We start from the raw sequence: 23,301 nt of genomic DNA on the forward strand, positions 1-23,301 counted from the left end.
CCCGATCGGGCCGAAAACGCTATAAGTAAGCGTTACAACAATTCTTATGCTCAGACTCTTAATTTTGCGAAAAATAATATACCTTGTTCTTTTTATTCTCTCTAGTTTTGTCTAAATTTTTTATATTTTTTAAGTAATCAATTAATTATGTCTATCAATATAGATTCAATCATATCTAAAGTTGCCAATTCCGATTGCCAAATTAGTCTGGAATATTGTATCTCAAAAAATTATTTTGCCTTTTTATTCTTTCTATTTTTTTGTTGTAATTTTTTATATTTTTTGAGTAAATATTGATAATTACATTAATATAGACTTGAGCTATCCAAAACTTCCATTTCTGGTTTTCAAATTAGTCAGACGTATTACATTAAAAAAATATTATATAAACACACCTCTTTCTCTTGTTAAAAAAAACGTTTCTTTGACAGTATAAACGCACCCCCAAAGAATGCCTCAGATCACAGGATGGCACAGTTCCCGATGAATGTTTTGCTTTACAGAGAACATTCTTTGAATGTAAACATTCTATAGTAAGTATAAATGAATTTGCATAATAATTTCTAAATATTGAGGAAAGAAGATATACACCTTTTCTTCAGAGAAGTCGTGTATGGAATATATATGTTATATATAATATAGTTTTACTTTTTTCTTTACTTTCTCACAGATTGATGGTAGGCGGCGATTTAGAGGTCCTAGGGGATATTAAATGTCGAAATAAATATATGTATATAACATAATTACAACATTATTACATAAGTTTTGTATTAATAAAACATTTTTTCCTTTTTCTATTGGATACTTTGTGACTAAATGTCAAATATATATATATATATATAATGCAAAAAGAACTTAAGAAAGTGTAAATATACATATTTTATTGATAAGAAAGGGAAAATCAACGTTGTATAACGTTTAATGTTAGAAGTAATTTATTGTTATTCGTTGTACACGATTTAATAAATCTATTATACTTGCGAAGTAACAATGTATCATACAATTCATCACATTTACTTACGTATCCTGATACAAAGATATTCTTATTCCCTTGATAATCTGTTGCCAGACCTAATTGAGAAATATGAAGCTTTGTATGCTTGTTACTTTGAGGAGGTATACTCCTCTATATAGAGCAAAAGTTCTTTTTGTAGGCAATAGTTTCTCTTTTCGAAGAACAAAAGCAGTCATATTTTAACCCTTTCAATACTTCTTTTTTTTTCAGTATCACAAATTAAATTATTAATCTGTTAATTTTGGTAAGAAATATCCCATATTAATTTTTTTTAGTTTTGTAATGGTAAACAACAAAATTGAATATATAATAAAAATTAATAAAAATATTTTAAATAATAAATTACAATAAATGTAAATTATTAAAATTCAAATCTAACTTAAATTATCTTAATTTAATCTCTCTTGTATTTAACTTGTTACTGAAAGGCTTAATGCGATGTCCAGCCTTTTTTAAAATAATATCACATAAAAATTTTCCTACGTATGTGCAAAATACCATGTATAATCGGAATTTATGTTTCAGTATAATTGTACAATGATGAGAAAAGAGAATGCAATGGATCAAATATTTTATTGACGCATTTGAATTATAATATACTGTTTTTCTTTTTCATGATTTATACATATAGACTGGACAATATTGGCTCATTGTAGCATTTATCATATTTTATAATATTGCACTTGTTTGTCGTGCTGAATCGCACGCATGAATGTATCGAACATGATACGCGTATGATCACAGTAAAATTGCGAAATTTCCTAACTTCCCTTTTTTCTTTTTTTTTTTGTTATTAAGTTAAGAGCATTTTGTTCCACTTTGTGTTCAGCGAGTATACAATTCGGGCGTATGATAAAGTACGCCGTTATATAGGTCTTGTATTTTATTACAAATCTACAGATGACGATCACGCCTGCGTAATCGTCCTATCTATTGTCTGTATGCAACAAGCGTATATTGGCTATACAATTTTTTTTGTACTACAATGCCAACTCACGCTACTCTTTCACTCTCTAAAATGGCTATAGGCACCTAAAAATGGGATTTGCAAGCTTTTCCCGCGCATACTTGTTTTACCCTCATCTCTCTCCGTATGTATGGAAAGAATCTTTAGATTGTATGTGGATAAAGTACATACTCTTGAATTTTTTTGTTAGCTTAAATTGAGCTTTGATTTTAAATAAATTATTTCTACGGTTATACATTTTTTAAGTTCCTGTAAAAAAATAATTAAGACATCGCGAGAAAAGATTTATTAAATCTCTAAATAAGATAATTTATATTTTTTATTTGTCTATTCCTTCAGATGTGATAAAATCATCGTTTGAAATAAGGTTTAGAAACTTTTTTTTACTTCACGGAATGAAAAAAGGGAAAAAGTGATATAATTAGAAGTAAAAGATTATTCAAACTTCTATTTTTTGAAAATGCAATTACCCACACACGTGACACATCTGCCGATCGAATTTCGCGAGCGTAAAATCCATGTATACGGATATACATATAATATCAAATATTAAGATAATCGATAAAGAACTTGAAGTTATTACGTACTACCGCGTTGGCCTTCAAAGTTCCACTACCTTGTGCCTAAGTCACCTAAATTGATTTCAAGAGTAGCATTTTCAAGAATAGGTTTTCAAGAGGAGTTTCCCATTGTGATATATACGCCGCTGGTTCAAATATCACAGTTTATCGAGTATGATATGTAATTAGCGATTATATTCGATAGTTATCAATAGTAATAAAAGTATGTTGCGTATATCGTTATGCTTGTATATTGCGATGCCCGTAGGATGACCAAACGTCTCTAATCGGCGACACTTACATCGTTAACTTTTCCATGTTAATACATAGAATGTTCTTCCAAGAAATTAAATATCGAGGATATCCTTGACGCTTCATCTGTATGAGATGCATCGGACATCCGTTTTGTATTATTTTATATACGTATATATATTACAATATACTTTCTGCAACCTATCAATTTTATTACTATTCTGTATATACATTTCATTTCCATTTCGTTGGGTGACCCTACTTAGGCAATGCTCGCTTGCGTAATGAACGAGATAGTAAAGTCGAAAAATACAAATAGATTCAGTTGCATATCTAATCGAGCATGCAGGCCGTTTCGTCGATTATCAACGAGACTCGTCTAAAGCGTATACGAAGTTGCGCTCCTTATAATAAGTAGTACGATAATAGTAGAAATCACAGTGTCTCGTTCGTTAACGACATTTGCGACGACATATCCTCAGTTCCTGCAAATCGGTATCGCGTCTTTTCTCCCGTTATAGTATTAATTATATTCCTGCAATCAAAATTAATTTTGATTAAAAATATAAATGCTGATCGTTACCATTGCTTATCTCGATATCATTTCACTATTAACTGAAAGGTATTGGTATCAACTTGTTTAGTTACAAATAGAATCGTGAAGTAAAAGATTGAAATTTGATACGACACCATTTCGTTTGGATTTTTCTGCAGAGTTATACGTAATGTGCGATTCGAAAGGATGTTTCTCGCAGACTCTAACAGTCGGATGAGGAATCAAAAGCATACGGAGGGTCTGTAAAGTCCGGTGTATCCGCACAGACGTGCACGAAGTGCCGGTAGAAGTATTGCCGCAGCAGATAGATTGTCTTGCAGCTGCGAACACTCGCAGATTAACAGATACATCTTGTCGCCTTGTGACATCGATTTGTGCAAAGTAATACGTCTGAGACCCACAGATTTTGGCAAGTATCGATACATCATCCGCGCGCCTGCAACACGATAAAAGCTAATGTAGTATATCTTGATACACCATCGGAATAAAATTTGCTTCTTTATTCGTGCAATTATTCGTACCTGTATAGATCAATATTTTATATATATATATATATATATATATAGGTTGTGTATAAAATATCATTTTATAAGGGATAAAATATCAAGTATTAATAAGATTATTTTTTATATAAATATTTAACATGATATTCCTTAAATTGTTTATATACATATATAATAACAATAAATCTTTTAATAATAGATTCTTCAAATTGATTAAAGTCAATCTTTTAATCCCGGAAAAAATAAAATTGTAATTTTAATAAATCGAGATAATGAAACTAAAATACTATACTCCTGTGCGGTATTTTAATCACATTTTCTTATTAAAACTACAATTTGTTTAGTAAATTCGTTCTTTTTTTCAGAAATGATTTTAAAACATATCAAAATTTAAAAAAATAAAATTTTATTTTTGCACAAGTACTTTTTGCAATCGAAACGAAGAAAAATTTTATTTTTCAAATAAGCGTTAAACATATTTAATAATTTTTTTAATGAAATAATTACACACAGCTATTTATTTTATTATCAAATTTTTTTAGCAACAATAGGATTATATTTTTTTAGTATAACGTATATGTATAAGCAAGTTATATTATTATTTTATGGATTCATTAGCGTCATCTAATTCATAAGATAAGAATACATATTTATTACAAGATAAGAATACATTGGACATACACATATTAACGACGCTAATGAGTCTATAAAATAAAACGCGAAACGTGAGATAATAATCCCAAAATCAGTTTTCCAACTCCAAGGAAAGGAAATGAATCTGAATGTTCACACATTTCGGACTCTAAATTCTTTAGAATGGAATCTCATTCTTTAGAGTGAAAATTGAATTACTCTTATAAAAGAGTGGCTCAGTTTTCAATCTATGAGTGAGCTAAAATTTCCCCAACAGCGCAGAACTTACAACAATATTGCTGCAAGGTGTAATATTGCAGTAATATTGCTGTAAGTTTTGTGCTGTTACACTGTCAAAAATATCATGAAATTTAATGTACTTTCAAGAGAGTTACACAAATTCAATTCAATTTTATTTTCTAAATTAAATTTAATGTATCTGCAACTGGAAAGTATATTTGTGTACATGTACATGAAATTTAGTATACTTTTCATAAAATTTTACGAAGTTTAGTACATTTTTTATTAAATTTTATATAGCTTTGCATAAAATTTAATATAAGCAAACGTTAAATTTAAGTTATTTACAACTTCATTTTCATTGACAACATTAAATATTTTTAATGTATCTGCTTGAAATTTGCTTCCATTGTATATATAACGGAAGCAAATTTCTTTTTTTTTTAACAGTGTGGGGTTTACTCTTCTGAATAGGATTTACAAAAAAAAATCTCTACAATAAGTTTTGAAGTGTATATAAAATATTTTGTATAACTCTCTCTCTGCTTAACACGACGTATTATAGTTGTATACACAGCGTGCGGTGTTCGTGTAAGGTCGCTTTGTTATCATTTACGAAGCATAGCTTGAGCGAACGGGTAGCAATGCATTGTTGGCTCTCATCGGATTATTATAATGCGCGTGCTCTTAGCACCGAGATACTACCATGTTTCCTGATATTCGCATTTCATATGTAAAATATTTCGTACAACTGTTTAGCACGACGTATTATCACTTATACATACACAGCATGCGGTGTTCACGCAAGATCGCTTTGTTATCATTTGCGCGGCTTGGCTCGGGCGAACGAATAACGACGCATAGTTGTCTCTCGTCGTGTTGTTCTAATACTTTTCGGAACGGTAAATGAAAATAAGACAATCATTTTCTATGAACAATCAGTTGTGAGTTCGCACAATCGATCAATTACTGTGATTAATGAGCTATTCGAGGCAGCGCAAACAATCGTTCCTTGAGACAAGTAACTGGCATAATTAATTTATTTGAGAGCATTTTAAAGTCGTAGACAACGGAAAATACGATTTGCTATTTCATCGAGATGTTCATGTGTAATTTTCCCGCGAATAAGTAAATATTGAATCTAAGCATCGCTAATGAAATAATTATCACGATATGAATAATTATATAATGATATGAATAATTATCATCAAAACTATATTAGTGCATTCGAAAGATATTACACTTGCGATATTGAAATTCGCGTTTAATACATTTTCGTACAATTTATTGCGTCTTATTTAGCAATTTCTATCATTCCGTGTAATTCCTATCGTTTCGCGCGTAAAATTGGCAGCTATCTTTGTTAATGGAATTTCACAGATGAACTTCGAGTGGAGCAGCGTCCCGACAAGCAGCATCGTTTAATTTCTAAATGCAGTTGTAACGAATCATTTTTCGATATTCGTCAATTGTATGTTAACATAAGTTTGATGCTCGTACGGAGACTAATACCGAAAGCGCGTATTTGCGAGATTTATTCGATCGAAATTTGTTATTCAAGTAGTTGCAGGCAATCTAACCGTTTTCGAAAATTGCAAATACAGCAAATCGTACTTCACTCGCACGCACGGTAGACTCTTTTGTATTATTCTTTCTGCTATAACATGATAAACTATTTAATTCCCTGATAATATAAAGTGTGCATTGCGTGCTATTAATGTCGTAATTAATGTACAGTGCAAAGTGCCGCGCGTTGTATTCTAATTGTATATTCTGATTTTACATATATAATTATACTAATATAATTGTGTTTTGCAGGTATTGTGTGTGTCAAATAAAAGGAGCAGCAATAGAAGAAGACTAGAGAAGTATTAAATGATGGCGGGACAACTATGAAGTGAGCACTTTATCATTTATTTGACATATTTATTGTTTGTGGAATTGTTTGCACGATATTGCGCTAAATTATTATTGTGTAATGCATATAACATTTTATTGTTAGCTTCGAATTTAAGAAATATTTAAAATATTTTATAAAGTATATACATTCATAGAAGGTTTAATATTGATGGAAATATACATGAAATATCCCAATATGTTTATGATTGAATAGTAATGAGAATTAAATTTTTATTTATAAAATTTTATAAAAATTAATATTTAGCAAACTTTCTTTTTCTCTAATATTTTTAGAATGAATCTCACTCTTAAAGATTGAAAATTGAGCTATTTTTTTCAAAATTGGCTCAATTTTCCCTCTTTAGAGTGAGATTCCACTCTAAAGAATTTAGAGAGTTTAAAAATCATGTTTATATTACAATTATTATATTGCACGAAACTTTAATGTAAGTATATTTGTATTTTACAGACCAGCATATATTACAACTCCGCTGCTTCTCATCATACTGGTTAGTCTTAAATTATTTTTCACCTTAATTATAACACCTACCTGTCCAATAGAGCCAGTTTTGTTCGAATTTGAGACCGTCATCACCCTCGAAAACTTTAAAAATCGACACTATGTAGCCGGTGGATGGAATAGGCGGTCTTCCACCGGGTGGTTCGAGCGGTGGTCTCGCGATGGTCGCTACCTCGTTGAACAGATCTAACGTGTGACTGGCAGCGTATCTGAGATCTCGAGGATCGAACTTACGTAGAGCCGCGCATTGCACTTCGTTGTAAAAATCTATGGGGTCTGTGCTCTGCTTGTTTATTAGATAATACGTGATGAACGGGAAATCCGCTGAAACACACAGAAATTCGGCTAAACGATCTTAAAAAGTATTTATCGTCGTTATCTCGCTGTCTTTAAGTGACGAATAATCTGATTTTACGTACTGTTTTTCTCCATGTTTGTAAGTAAAATACTTTGCGAGGCAGAGGGTGCTATCTCGGCGACTAGTTCCGCGGCGGTGTCGCGTTGTAGGACTAATGGACGAGACACTGGAGATTCCATTAGCGGGTCCAGAGGTTCCAGTGGCGTCATGAAATGCGCGAGAACACATTGCTTCGGGTCCTCAACCTCAAGAACCGACAGAGGACTCCCCGGTCTCTTCTTATCAGCGACAGGGGCATGCTTTGATGAACGATAAAAATTAAATTACAAAGAAAGTGGAGTAGAATTACGCGTAATTTATAATCTAAGTACTCTATTAATTTTATTTCTTTTTGTATTTGATTTATCGTAATCATTATTTGAAGTAAATTTATCGTAATTATTATTTGAGCAAATAAAAAAGCAAAAATAGTTTTTAGCAGAGATTTTTTATATAAATTTTGTCTCTTTTTACAAGTATTAAGATATAATTTTATATTACTGTTTTATTAAATAATAGCGCCTTTCAGAATTGTGACTTACTACGCTTTATTTTAGATATCTCTAGTCTCTTTCTCTAGTAGACACATTTTATTTATTTTTAGATGTTCGTACGGAAGGTCACAACTCGTAAGAGTCTAAGGCCAATAGCTTGACTATTCTAATTTCAGCAAATGCTATGCTTGTTCAGAATTGTTGATTACACGTTTATCAATTCTACTAAACATTTTTATAATATTTCGTTAATATTTTCCAATTGAGCAAGCAGCAATAAATTGTATTTTACTGTATATACATCAATTTTAAAATTTAAAAACCCCTTGAGAACAAAAATAATTGTTTTATTTCTTTGATTTATATAAATTGCTCTACAATTTCTTGTGATATTTAAAATTAATCTACTTTTAATGAAAATATTAAGTAACATTGCTTTACTATGATATTATTTTACAATAAATTATAACTCGAATATTACAATACTTCGACGTTTTAATTAACAAATTTGAAAATTTTACAAAATTCTTTTCGCTATGATATGCGAATTAAAATATCGCTTATTTGCTACACAGATTGTTATTTTTTAGTTGTTTGTAGAAAAAGAACGGAAACTTAAAGAAAAAATAAAGAATATATGTTTATTCTTCTACAATTAGTTATTACTAAAATTGCATTTCAAAATTAATATTATAAAATTTTAATAATTCAAAACATTGAAATTCATTTTTTAAGAATTAAACTTTGTTTTTAAATTTGTTGTTATTATTATAGCAAATAAGTGATATATATTCATGTCCCCTGGGAATATAAAGTGTGTCGCATGCGATTAATGTCGCGATTAACGGAAATGCTGTGCAAAGTGCAGCGTTATCATTGTATTCTTTTTATGTTTCCCTGCGTGATTATATGTACAATAATTAGTGTGTTTTGCATGTACAGGTATTGTATGTCAGAAAAGAGTAATAACGGGGAAATAAGAGAGGAGGAAGAGGCCAAGGAGGTATCAGACAACAGAGCAACCATGAGGTGAGCATTATTCATTTGATATATTTATTATTTGGAAAGGAAGAATAATGTTGCGCGTTTACTTTCCACTAATTTTGTAGTACACTAATTTTATAGTAATATTTTTCTTCTTAAAAAAACACATGTATAATTTTTTATTGACTTACTGGTACACCGGCTGGTAAAAAACGTTCGAGAGAAGCGAGAGGTATAATAAAGCAGTCACGGTCCAAAGTGGCCAAAGAGATTGGTTCGCCTCGTGGCGGGCTGTTTCCAGAAACCACGAGAGGTGTGTAGGTACCGGAAGTACGGTTTCCGCTAAAGGATACCTGTAAAACGATAACACAATTACAAAATTTCATTAAATTCATATATATATATATATAAATATAAAAATTATATTAGATAACGTCTATTATCGTCTGAATGTCATATTAGACAGAATTAGTTTCGCACATCAATTTATACATATTTAATATCTCATACTATAAAGTCCAGGATAGAACATAAGATTGATATGAACATTAGTAATGACATGAGTATACGAAACATTATTCGAAACATGTACGAAATAAAAACTCATTCTGATCATTTTATCGATCGTATAATCCTAATTCGATATCTCTACATTTTTAATTAAACGTATTAAAACATTTACGCTCTTTATTCAAAATTATTAATGTATTAATGAAGTATAATATAAAAATAATTATCAATATATTTACTTTTATCAAATATATCTAAAAATATTTACATTTAAAAATATTTTCATTTCTGCGATAGCAACATGATTTCATAAGATCGGTATGAATAGATTAACGATGTTACTATAAATTTTTCTAATGAAAGAAAAATTGTTTTTCCCTTTTATTACATATTTACAGATACAAAATGAATTCTACATTATTTTCTTTAACTATCTTTAGTTAAAAAATTTCACTACGCTTAAAAGAATCGATGTCGGCTTATGAGGTTGTAGATCATCTTCGCAGGATTAAAAATGAAAGCGCTGAGAGGTATCCCAGTGTGTGCAACATGTGCAGCAAATTTACGAGCATAGACATATCTCGCAAATACATTTATAGCAGTAATAGTAAAGATGTCAAGGTAATACGTGCCCAAATAAAATGAAAATAGGCCGTGGGTATAGGCAGAATGTCGCTGCGTTCGCACGTACACGCTCGAGTCCGACTCGACTTGTCTTTTACTACTTGCGTCAAAGCTCAGACTATCGTCGTAGTTTCGGCTCGGTTCGCCGTTTTTTTCCGCCGTTTCACGTAAAGTCTCGTAGATCTGACAACTTTATCGCTCACGTTCAAAGTTGGTGCAATGCGATTTACGTTGCATATCAATTTTGCAAGTGCACTCGACGTTAGCGATTGATCACATTGCTTCGTAATTTTTCATCCCGCGGTCGGCAAGCGTGAGACATCGTCTTTTATAAAGTAGGACTGAGTAGAATGCGCACCGAGAAGATACATTTTAGAAGAACAATGATTTATTTATTTCTTTTTATTTATCATAAAAAATAAAACAGTTTTTATCATAATATATATATTCTAATTAACTTTATTATTAAAATTATTCTTATCGTACACTATCATGTTTTCACTATAAATTATTACAAGAAGACCCTTCGTGTCTTCCTATGTACCGAGATGTGCATACTATGAATTTAATACATTGCAACAGTGCATGCATAGGAAATACATGTGTGCACATCGTTGATATTGTGCGAAATGTACACATGCGGCGAAAAACTTCCACGATCAATAACAATTTGCATGCTGTTTAGTGTATAAAAATAGTATGTCGCATAACGTTGTAGTATAACTATGGCATGACTTCTACTTGCATTGCGTTCGCACGCATGGTACGCACCGACATTTATATCTGACTTACATATAACTTTTTACTTTGATGATCAAATTAAAACAGTACAACTAAGGGTTTAATCATCTATAGTTACAAACAAGCGCGACTCATGCATTACATTCTATTGTGGCTACTGTATTAGCTTATCCCAAACAGCTGTTAAATTCCGAATGTCACACACATTGCGTACATATAATACATTAATTAAGGCACCGAATGGCGACTATTTCACAATAATGGTTCCATTGGGAAGTGTTTACTGTACTTTTTCAATCCTCAATATGCTAAAGGTGCATACAGCATAAACAAATAGCATATATAGATACATAATGCCAGATATAATCAGACTAATTTGCCAACGCGTCATTGAGTGTATTTGTGACACAAACTTTTTGTACTATTTTTTCCGGAGATAATGTATTTCTTAAAATGGATTTTTTTATAATATAAGAAAAAAATATTATATCTTGAAAAAGATACAAAAAAGATTATTAAGAAATTCCTAAAAACTGATACTACAAAATACTTCAATTCGTTAATTGTAAATTAAATTTACGCTATGACATTCTCAATGAAATTTTGTAATTTTCCTGATTAAACTTTACAATTTTATTATTAACTATAATTATATTCTCTATTTATTGAACATATCTATAATTTATAATTTATTTTGTTTTTGTGTGGAGAAAATTATTATTTGACATCTCTTTCAATTTTCATTTTCTCTCTGCGAATTTGCAATACACGAGATTACAATAAACTATTAAACAATAAATATTTGGTTGTTATATATATATATACATTAGTTTTAAGTAAATAGAAAACATAAAATTTTAATTAGCAAATCATGCTTGTTTTGTTTATATGCACCTTTAAAGTGCAAACTTTCTGCATTACATGTTGCAATACGTAATGTGCGTTGACGATGTTTTCTGCATTGGAATGCATTTGCTGCATTCACAAGTTCAATCAATACACAGAAAAAGTTTGCCAACATGCGTGTTTGGATATTTAATTACATTGCATTCAGTACACATGATGGTAAATGTCCACGCTGCACATCGTAAAGGTCATAGGTTATTGCACGACACTGCGGTCTTTGTCAGACCGTGAAAGCCGCAGCAATACTTCAATCGTGAATTTCCGCACTTATATCTCTCGCACTTTCAGCACGTTCTTTTCGATCACGCAAGAAGTTTGGCAGGAGATTTATGAAGAATTCTACATATTCCTGTCGTATTCTTCCAATATTTTTTATTGATGCATTTCTAAGCTTAATTGCGATAATTGTAGCGCTGGGATAAATGTGACAGACAGTGTAGCATTGCTTAATGTTACACTGAGAAAAAATTTATTAAATTTTTATGTATTTTTTTCAGTAGTACACATTTATTTACAGTAAATATTTACTCGAGAAAAAAATTATTGTTGTACCAAATTAATATATGTTTACATTTAATAAATATTTAGTTAATACTATTTAAACAAATATTTATTAAAATACATTTAATACATTTTTAAAAATTAATACTAATAATTTAACGAGTTTATTAAAATTATTGTTATTTTTCAATTTCATAATCAACTGAGAACACCGTTACGTAAAACATGAAACATTAGGTATTATGTACTTTCTGATCTCTATTATTAAAACTATTTAAAAATTTCATTTAATATTGCACTTAGGTATCATTTTATTTATGTTTAACATTCGATGAACAAGGATAAAATAATATACCCTGAATTCCTGATCGCACCTAGGTTTACGGACCAACCGGTGAGATTCACTACATCATAAAATACTTATGGCCCGAAAATGTCTCTTCTCATGTATATAATACAATGCACTGAACATTCACGAAAACATGGTGATGGAATGCGATACGGGCGGGTTTTGGATGGGCTGATAGTAAACAATAGATGTTAATTATCGAACATTTACGCTGTAAGGAATTTATGGCATGTTCTCGGATTTACCACGACTTGCAACAAGATAGCGACTTTGCGTGCCGTTTGCGTAAGTGCTACTTTATATCTTCCCTTCTATAAACGGTCTCCCATTTCCTCCGTAACTTTGCTTTATTGCAAAATTTTTCGCTATCCCGTGGCCTATCATGAAGAGAAATGGCGATATAATACTTGGTTCAATAACGATAATGGAAAGCGATTAGTCTGTCAAGAAGCTCTCTCCCCCGAGATTTATTATATTAATATCCGTTTAATTTCTTAGCTAATTATTTTATTCTTAGGAAGTAATGGAATATGACTAATTTTGTTTTATGATAGGAAACGTATATTTTAGCGTAGAATTAATTCAATTGTATTTATAATGAATCACAAAATTATTTACACGCACGCCTAATATAAAAAAATAATTATCTTCTATTTTTAAAATGATGTATAAATTACAAGGTAAAGTCGTTATTGAATAATCGTTATATGTTAGACGGTAAATTAGTCTGTTTCATTCTATATGTAATTTTAAAGTTCCTGGCGCTTATGTAGATGACAGTTTGCGGGTAACGAGATATATTGGAATAGCCGAGAGACAACCCGCCAACATTCTTGTTAAATAGAATAATTCTAACGTCGGAAAGAGCGAAATAGCGATTGTAGATTAATAATTCAATTTTGGTCGATTGTGTTGGAAATGACTATAATTAAGCCCAAATTAGGGTAACCACATGTTACAACAGTTTTCCGTGCGTGACTCACATTGCGAGATAAATACGCTTGATAGTTTATTAGCGTGCTATTTCACATCGTACGCCAGTATGAATTTATTGTTATTTAACAAGTTTTTCTCTAGATTAACAAATAGATAAATTGAAATACCTATTCCTCTGTTTTTTTATCTTTTTTGGAATATTTTTATTGCATTTGAAAGAAAATTTAGATGATTTTAAATTAAGAAATCTTAACTGTATTAGAAACGTTGTTAAACGTTAGACCAAAACCACACGACAGACAAATTGTCGGTCAACTATTGCGTGGTTTATGGAAAATATTTGGTATAATGCACGTAACAATATATATGGGTACGCAAAAAATGTACTAACTTTTAATAAATATTTGTTTAGTGCTAACTAAATATTTACCAAATATAAAGATATATTTATATTTAGTACAAGTACCATTAATTTAACTATCATTTTTTAAGTAAATATTTATTTACTATAAAGTAAATATTCAGTTAGTACTATTCAAATAAATATTTATTAAAATATATTAAATTTAGTACATTTTGTCTCCATGCGACATAATTTTATTATTTTTAATTGTTTTCTATAAACGACACAACAATCTTGTCTATCATCTACTCTTGTTCTTAGAAAAGATCCAAATTATTTTCTTGGCCTCTTGGAGTTTCTTATGGATTTTAAATGTACTCACCTGCCTAGACGCAGTCGGACTTGGTGGGTCGGAAGATTCTTTCTGTTGACCGATCTGATTTTGCTTTCTTCTGGCTTGATTGCCGATCTGACCGCCCTGTGTGGAATTGACAGACCCACCGCCACCCCATTTAATCACATGGGGGCCCGAATTACGACGTGGCGGCGGACCCAGTCGCTCGCCCGGTTCTTCAGGCGGTGAACCGAGTGCCCCACCTGCAGGCGGCGATAGGAATAAGTGAGTACGATAGCCATGTGCCTGGTGCTCGTGATCGCCCATTGACGGAAAGTTTCCGAATTCCCGGCTGCGTCGTACAGGTCCACGTACGCTACTGACCACTGACTGGCCGATACCACCGCGCGTAGCGCCAAAACGCGATCCTATCTGGCCGAATGAGGCCCCGCTGGTCCCGTAAGTAGTGGTGCTCAGGACAGGCCGAACTTCCCCAAGTCCTCCTCCACCTAGTCCGCCACCACCGAGTCCCTTCTCGCCGAAGTTCTTGCGGAACATAAGATTCATGACTGACTTCGGTACACGATCTCAGGTCGCTGTCGGCGTATTTCTCGTGGTGTGTATGTGTGTTATTTTTTCTCGGCTTTTTTTTTAACTTCTACTCGACCATTCGATACGCTCGGTCGATTCGACGAGTGCTCGAGAATACGCGTGGAAGAGAGGCAGTGGTGGTGGTGGCGGTGCGCGACAATCACAAGAGGATACGAGGGTGTTTTAGCGTTTTTTTTTAAATCCTTTCCTAAGTCTCGTTAAACGATTTCATATTAGACTTTGTGATTTCTCCGATAAGAGTTTTTTCTTTTTCTTTTCCTTTTTTTTTTTATACGATTTTGGACACACTGATTCGTTAACTCATGGCGAAATATACTACGAGTACAACAATCTTGACACGTTACAAACGCCAACTTGGGCATATGATGTCGCGCTCAAACACAGAAGAAACCGACGTGGTGCAACGTCGGACGACATTGGGATTGGGATTTAAACTGCTCGTGCGATGGCACTGACAGTGAACCCCGGCAGCGAATGGTCGGTGCACTTAACTTTTACCGACTTCCTGCTGCCGTGTAGTTCTAAAGCACTCACGTAGTTGATCTAGGTCGAACAAGAAGAATAGTAACGATCTTTTACCGCGCGATTTCGGTCGAACTTCTCGAAGGATAATCGACGCTTGACCCCAAAATACTGAGAATAAGTAAAATCTACGCATTACATGTATATACGTAAAAATTTCTTTAAATAAAAGCAAGTTTAAGTGTCAACATTTTAATAAGTACTTTTGTCAAATTGATAATAATATCAGCATTACTGTAAAAATAATATTATGCAGCAGATGCAATATTAAATTTTTATATTAAATATTTAATTGTGTAAAGATTAGCACGCGCAATTGTTACAGCCTGGCTTAAATTAATTTAAAAAATGGTATTATTAAATGGTTATTAATTTAAAAAATGTTTGAATCCAATGAAAGGAATTTCGTTATTATTAATTTTTAATTCGCCTCTAAAAAGAATAGTAGAAAAAAAGATTGAAAAAGGAAATTAACAGGAGAAAAATTAAAAATAAGATGTATTAAGAAAAACGATCAGAAAATAAAAAAAATAAGAAGGAAAATTATAAAAGATTGAAAAATTAAGATATGAAGCATTTATCTAGAAAAGGGAAGATGGAAATAAAACATTGAATAAAGAGAATTAAGGAAAGTTAAAATTGCTAAAGAAGTTTGAAAGAAATATCATAAAGATGTAAACGAATACAAGTTTGTACAAGGAAGTTTAATTAAAGAAAAAAAAATTAGAATTCACTATGTGTTATACGTACGTATCTAATTTAAAACCTGTATAAAACTTTTAGTTTAAAATTTGCATTTTGAAAATTACCTCCTCAGAGACTCACATATGTGAGTATAGGTTGTAGTCTTTCCGAGTCATTCCATGCCTGGAGTGCAGCCAAGGCTATCTTACATCCACTTTAGACGATCTTCGCGATAATTTGAATGATAATTCGCATTAAAGTTTAATACAGAATTCTCTTCATAATTTGATATAACATATGTTTTAATATACTTAAATGGTTATATAAGTATTTTTTAAATACGTGTTTCGTACATATATATTCTGATTTTATTTTTTTTTATTACAGTGAGTGCAAAAAGTACAGAGAAAATATTTTTTAAAAAAAACTTTATTTTTAAAGAGTCATCGAATTGATGTCGATTCGATGTTTAATTAACGATCATTTCTTGTTATTGGATAATTAACAATTCATAAAGAATAAAATATACTGTATGTTTCTTAAAATTATATACATACCAAAACAATGTGTATTAATTATACAAAATATATCATCTGAAAAATAAACGAAAATAAAAAATTGTATTGTTTGAATGCTCAAAAAGTATTCGTACAGCCGAGAAATTTCTAGCTTCTAAAATCAGAAATACATGCGAAGATCGTTTGTTTATGTTAGAACAGAATGTATTCATTGTATAAAATTGCTAATTAATGTTTATTTTCTACAAATAAGACTTTTTTTTATAACAAATTCCTTTGTACGAATACTTTTTGCTCTCACTGTATGTGTTCGAAAATATATGACAAATATAAAATTTTGTTACAAATTAGAGAAAGTCTAAAGTTGATTTAAAAGAATTTTTTAATAATTAATTGAGGAGTTTAATACATATAATATAACTGATATTGAATAAATAAATATGGAATTCGTCAAAACTGAATGAACGCGAACATCGCGAATCATTTAATGTGTCACGTCAATTTTTTCACTTTTCGAATAAATTTTACTGTGGCGCGCGAGCGAAACATTACGAAAATCGGAAAACTGAACGATTTAAAGCGTAAAACTTTTGATTATCTGAAAACACCGTCGCAATTCGTCTTTTAATTTGGAACAGTACTTTATTCTGCTCTATGCAAATATCTTATGCAACTAGTCTTGATGAAATCAAGAAGTTGATTGGTTAAATCCGGGATCATCGAAGAAGATAACGATAATTTTGTTGCACAAGATAATCACTCACACATAAATTCTTCTAGTTCGATACATTCTAAATAATGACATAATGAAGTTCGTATTATCAGTTTTTTACGGTTATTATATCCATTAATTTAGTATTTTTAATATTTAACAATATTAAATATCCATTTAGTATTTTTAATGTTAAATAATATTAAATATATTTTTTGCTTTTATTAAAAATAATTCACGCTATTTAATATTTCACTGTTTATACATTAAAATTTTCGGTTTAAAGTTGTTAAATATGTTTAACGATGTTTTCACTTTTTCAAAAAGTTAAATTTATAAAAATGAAAAATTTCAATTAACCGCAAAGTAGTAACGCACAACGTCGGATTAAAAGTGGCACGGGTAATGCGCGCGTCAACTAACGTTTGCCTCTTCGTGGGAGAACTGTCTCGTCGTAGAAACGACACAAGCTTTAATAGCGAGTCTCTCGATTGATTTAAAGTAGACTGCTTTGTCACGGTAGCAACACAGATATATGCAAGGTAAAATGCGTGAAAACAAGAGATTACTTTCGATTCAGCTCAATATTTTACTTGATAATGACAAAGGTAAAAGAATGCAATTCCTATTGACTCTTATTTCTTGAATATTTTTAGATTATATTGGCTGCACTGCCAAGAAGATTTTCTGTAATCTTCTGATGAATAAAATCTCATATCTTAAAATACTGCTATTCTCAAATTGATATTAATAATGCATCAACAATGCTTTAATTTCCACCGTATAATTTTCAAATATATAATATTATTATATTTCTATGAAAAAATAATTTTCTGAAGAATTTTGCTGGAATGTTATTTTTACAGTACTTAAATTTTAAAAACATTTTTCAAATATGCAAAAAATATTTACTAAAACATTTGATTCGATAGTTAAAGTTTGCAGCGTATGTTTTTCGAATGACTTTCCAATGATATACACGTGCCTTAAGATCGATTTTAGTATTCCAGTATTCTAGGATCAGTTCCTCGATATTACTGGGAAATGAGATTAAGTTTTTTCTGCTTAAACTTTTTCTTTAGAAAAGTACGTAATCGCGTACCTAATCGCTATGTATGACAATTAGTTAACGAGGTAAACGTCTTATAATTTCATTTGATCTATAGTTAGGAAGAGGTACGTGACCGTGAGTTTATATTAGTTATTGAACTCAAAGCAAGACTGTCGTTTCTACTTCTTATATAAAATGTTGCAATAAAAGTGACGTATACGTCTTAAAAAATGTTAGAATATCTAAATAGGAAAGGTTTTCTAATAAATTTCGCTGCAGCATCTCATTTTTATATCAATTTAATTGTAATATAATATGTTCAAACATTTCGAAATTGAAAATTAGAAATATATAAAATAAAAATGATGAAAATTTGAAGTTATTGACATATTATAATTTAATACATTCTAACCATGTATGAATTGTGCGTACGATTTATTGATTTTTAATCTAAAATTAAATGTATGAGTTGTAAAAAATTGTGAGAGTAGGGAGTATCTACTTCGTTTGAAGCAAATAAGCGAGTGATTCAATTGGCTAAACGTTTTAGTTACTAATTACGTACGAGAAAAACAAATTGCGCGAACGCTGCAATGCTGTAGCAACGAACTACTGAAATTTATCTCTCGCTTCTACAAAATCCTCTGATCTTGTTCTACTATCGAGTCACGTACCGTGGAGAAAATTCAACTTTTCTTGGTAGTAAAACAAGTGCCGAGATCAAGATTTATCCCTGGATTTACACTAAAGCGCTGTATCATTACTGTCATAAAGTGTGGCTGTAAACATATATATATAATTATCACATAAATATTAAGAATTATTCTAATCATTATTTATTATTATAATCTAATTTGTCATTATAATAACTAATTAAAATTTTAATTGTTAGACACGAAATGTTAATCATGTTTTAACTACAATTATTCTACTTATCAAATATTTCAAAATTCAACACCAAGTTGACTTAAATTAATCCAAGATTGTATCACTCTTTAATTTTTTTTAAAAATCACTTTAGTGTTAAATTATAAATTATAAATTGAATACTTTCTTTTTATTTTTATTATTTTAGTTAACATACTCGTACATCATAGTTTTACAATAAGCCATTTTAACAACTGAATTTCAAACGAATCTTTTTAAAAATTAAAAAGACAAGATAAAGGACTATGAGCCGAGCAAGAAAATTTTTCGAATTTTTTAAATTCCAATCGATTATTCTAATTTCATCATGATTTTTATTTTTTTCTCTACAACAGTACAACACGCTTAGTACGATATTAATTTTTTTACTTCGAAGAAGAGAACTTTATACTCGAAAGTTATAAATATTTTCTTACAAAATTTCGATAGTCACACTATCTTGACCAATCATTAACGGCTGCGACTACTGAAGGAAGCAGTCGGTCAAACCCCATGCAAATTTCCAAGTTTTACACGAAGGAAGCAAGCGAGCAGCTGTCTTCGCGATAATATGTACAAGGGCGAGATGGTCGTCTATCATCGCTGTCGGAATGCCATTACGAGCGAGACAACATCGACATAAAACTCACAGTTGATTAAAAGCTGTAATTATACATAGGGAACGATCTAAAGATCCATGAATAATTTTTACAACATAATGAGAGCACAATGAATGACAAATGAATGCACTATTATACGACGAGAACGAAAGCAGGAAAATGAGTAAAAATATATAATCGATGGATAATACCCATAGTCGAACCGTATTAAATATTCATATAAAGAACGTTCAAGCATCAAATCCGCGATAAAATGAAAAATGTTGGTTTGTCGTGCGTAAACTAATAAAATTATAATATAGGAAATATACTTTCATATATGAATATAATAATTTAATAAATTATAAATATGTGAGAAATAATGAGTCGTGATGAAAAAAAAAGCGAACGTATTGCTGCAATTTATTAAATGTTTAATCTTCCGCGATGAAAGGGTGACAGAAAGTTATCTTACGTATAAACTGCATGAAATTATATCGCGATTATGCAACGTACCGGGAACAACGGCGTTATCGCTAAAAAAGCGAATACTCGGAATATCTACTTAGCTTTTGTAGATCGATGTTATATTGAAATATTTACAAGAAACTTGATTGGCGTGAGTGCACAGGCGCGCGTTGCAAGGATAAAGCATGGAATAATAGAAAATGACGGTTGTTAAGAACTTTTTTTCTATTTATATTTTCAACATTAGTGACTGCAGCGTTCACCCGGAAAGTTTAAACTTTGTTTCGCACAATTTCAATACGTAATTTCTGTCGTTAAGCACTTAAAAGGAAATTATCATTTATATCGGATATACTCGAATTAGCATTGACGCGTTTACTTGATTTAGTAGACAGGCGAAGAAAAATAAAGTTACGACAGGTTGTACAGAGGCATTTATGAAACATGTGTTGCAATCGATCGTATTGTAATATTCACCCTACACGCGATTAGACGGAAAAGTTCGGATTCCGGCGTCTCTGCGGTAACGCAAACAAACGGCGTGACGGTCATGCCGTGACATTTGGATCAGTTGCGTACTTAAACATACCGCGACTAAAATTGCGACTTTATTTGTGCTTTTATGCGAAAATTAGCTTGAAACTTCTTAACTTTGAAATAAAAATGTAATTTGATCTTGCGATTCGATAAAGATAGTGCCGTGTGTAAACCGCGATCTTACTACTTCAGGTAGTCTGTTGACATTCGGGTAGATTAGTACCGCGTGAAAAATTCAAGGTAACATTGATCACAGGACTATCGAGATGATAAGGATGATCGGTATCACGCTGGTACTCACGGAACACGTGTTCCGCGTAGATCGATAATACGTTGGAATATTCACACGCGTGACACGGACGCACGCACTCTATCGTGACAGGCGGATTCACAGGGTGACAGGATGACAGCGCGTATAATGGTATACCAATATACATAGCGCGAGATGAAAGGAAGGCTTTTTCTACAGAGAAAACACGACGACAACACGGGATTTGAGAGCAGAGCACAGACACTCACGACACACACGTATTTTACACGCGGTAGATCGATACTGTATTGAAATATTCACTGTGTAACGCGATGTGTGTCGTGACGGTGATACGTCAAGGTCCCTCCACGAAGGTTATTATCTCTGCTTGTCCGGGCTTGCGCTTGATCTAGACATGCGGTGCCAGCTCGATAGCGCGATTGCCTTTGCGATGCTAGTTGGAGTCGAGGGTGGGTACAGTTCTGAAAACGCACTCGCGGTGTTGAAAGCGCGTGCTATCGCGTTTCTCTCTTTGAAGAGCGCGGAGAAGAGATAGGGTGTAAGGAACGGGGCAGAACGAGTGGAGACTCCGAAGGCGCACTCCTGGTGAACGGCACTCTTGCACTGAGACGTGCACGAGGCGTCGCGACGCTCCTCAGGGTCGAGGAAACCGTGGCCCCCCGCGACGCGCCGCAACTAGAGACACGAGACACGTGGGAGTCGCTACGCGGTGCCTGCCTAATTCACAATTCGCGAAGTAATTGCTCTCGTGTGCAGTTCCGATAGTATCTTATTGTTGTCGGATGAGCGACTAAGTTATTGCGCGTCGTCGCATTTGGCGAGTGTTATTAGCGATGATAATATCTATTTTAGAAGCACTCTGGCGCAGACAGGAACTTTGAGACGCTCGCGATCAAATTAGAAATTTTGGTTTTAATGAATCGTATAATATGAAGCGATGCTATCGTATCCGTTTCTGAAGGAAATATTATTTTACCAGCGTGAATGAGGATATTTATTTCTGGCAGCATTTTTAGCAGATTTAAAATTAGAGCTCTTGTGACGTTGAAAGAATTTTCAAAAGGAACATTGTATTTAATGACATTTTAATATAATTAATTTATACACTGAAAAAAAAATATAGTTAATTTTAATAAATATTTAGTTCAATATTGGCAACTAAACATTTACTTACAGTAAATAAATATTTGTTCAGTAAAAAATGATTGTTAAATCAAATTAACATTTCTTGTATCAGATAAATATATCTTTATATTTAATAAATATTTAGTTGGCAATATTTAACTAAATATTTATTAAAATTGACTATATTTTTTTTCAGTGTATATAATATAATATTTCTATCAAAATCAATTTGTTGCTTCTATACTTTTTATAATGAACAAACTACATAGAAAATAAAAGAAATACTTATAATGCGATTGTAAGGGAGGGTGATTATGTGGAGAACAGAATAAAGACGTCATGAATCTTCACTAAATTAGACTCCGAAAGCCGAAAACGCGATTTTGGATTCTCTAACGTGCAAATGCTTCTTATCACGCTCGTAAAATCACTGACCAGTAGATAAAGTCAAGCTCTTAATGTATATTCGAATTATCTATTATAGATATCTCGCATTTTCTTCTGATCAACTTAAAAACTCTCGACAAAGTTCTGCATTCTTTATTCGAATAATTTTGAATATAAACAGTATATAAAGCTGTTTATTATGTTTAATTCATTTTCAATGTGTAGGAATTTTTAGAATAAAATAAGAATTGTTAAGATTCAATCCGTTAAAAAAAAAGATTAATTAAAATGCGAAGATCTTTACTTAAATGTCAATTAATTTACAATGTTTTACATTTTACGTGAGTAATGGCGGATTAAACGTACGATCAAGTGTTTATTTGTCGACTAGATTTTCGTGTATGTACAAACATTGTCCTAAATATCCATATAATTAATTACAGCGCTAATTACAGAAATGTGACATTTTGGTATAATGAATATCTGCGAAGCAACGTTTATTATACCAATAAAAGAAGTTTCAAAAGAACCGCTTATCACAAACAGAAATAGCGCATTCTTCCGCGTATCATAGAACTCTATCTATCAGCGTCACGGTTTCAATTCTAATCTGTGAGTTAAATTGAAAAAAAGTATTCGCAGTAG

The 23,301-nt window shown here is 31.6% G+C and overlaps 2 protein-coding genes across 13 annotated transcripts in view; one reads left to right on the top strand and one right to left on the bottom strand.

The window, feature by feature from the left end:
* LOC108768403 (cytochrome c oxidase assembly factor 5) overlaps positions 1–739 on the top strand; it is a 1,498-nt gene extending 759 nt beyond the window's left edge. Inside the window, exons 2-3 of the mRNA XM_018518816.1 lie at positions 432–533; positions 671–739. Of these exons, the coding sequence (XP_018374318.1) occupies positions 432–533; positions 671–712 (144 nt within the window). The 3' untranslated portion in view covers positions 713–739. The remainder of the gene's footprint in view (positions 1–431; positions 534–670) is intronic.
* A 2,416-nt stretch (positions 740–3,155) lies between these two features.
* On the bottom strand, positions 3,156–21,916 carry LOC108768400 (uncharacterized). 12 transcript variants are annotated; one of them, XR_001940488.1, is made up of 10 exons: positions 21,445–21,916; positions 21,175–21,336; positions 19,707–19,932; positions 19,038–19,142; positions 14,313–15,419; positions 9,212–9,373; positions 7,565–7,802; positions 7,176–7,469; positions 3,485–3,786; positions 3,156–3,329 (listed from the first exon to the last, which is right to left on the bottom strand). XR_001940488.1 is itself a non-coding variant. In XM_018518812.1 (9 exons), the coding sequence occupies exons 4-9, from the start codon at positions 14,829–14,831 to the stop codon at positions 3,318–3,320; spliced, it is 1,428 nt and encodes a 475-aa protein (XP_018374314.1). In that variant the 5' UTR covers positions 14,832–15,419; positions 19,038–19,142; positions 19,707–19,932; positions 21,175–21,916; the 3' UTR covers positions 3,156–3,317. The 12 variants fall into 12 exon arrangements, 1 of the variants encoding a protein (XP_018374314.1); XR_001940489.1 differs by lacking the exons at positions 21,175–21,336; positions 21,445–21,916 and adding an exon at positions 21,058–21,073; XM_018518812.1 differs by having other exon boundaries at positions 3,584–3,786; positions 21,175–21,916.
* Between the last annotated feature and the right edge of the window lie 1,385 nt (positions 21,917–23,301).

The sequence above is a fragment of the Trachymyrmex cornetzi genome, unplaced genomic scaffold (genome assembly GCF_001594075.2).
Source record: "Trachymyrmex cornetzi isolate Tcor2-1 unplaced genomic scaffold, Tcor1.1 scaffold793, whole genome shotgun sequence".
Taxonomy (NCBI): domain Eukaryota; kingdom Metazoa; phylum Arthropoda; class Insecta; order Hymenoptera; family Formicidae; genus Trachymyrmex; species Trachymyrmex cornetzi.

Bases quoted from the DNA above. Each gene is read 5' to 3' on its own strand.
- LOC108768400 (XM_018518812.1), bottom strand. From the start codon at position 14,831: ATGAATCTTATGTTCCGCAAGAACTTCGGCGAGAAGGGACTCGGTGGT. The intron at 7,803-9,211 runs GTAAGTCAATAA...CGTTCATCAAAG, and splicing joins TTTTACCAGCCGGTGTACCA to CATGCCCCTGTCGCTGATAA. The intron at 7,470-7,564 runs GTACGTAAAATC...TGTGTGTTTCAG, and splicing joins TACAAACATGGAGAAAAACA to CGGATTTCCCGTTCATCACG.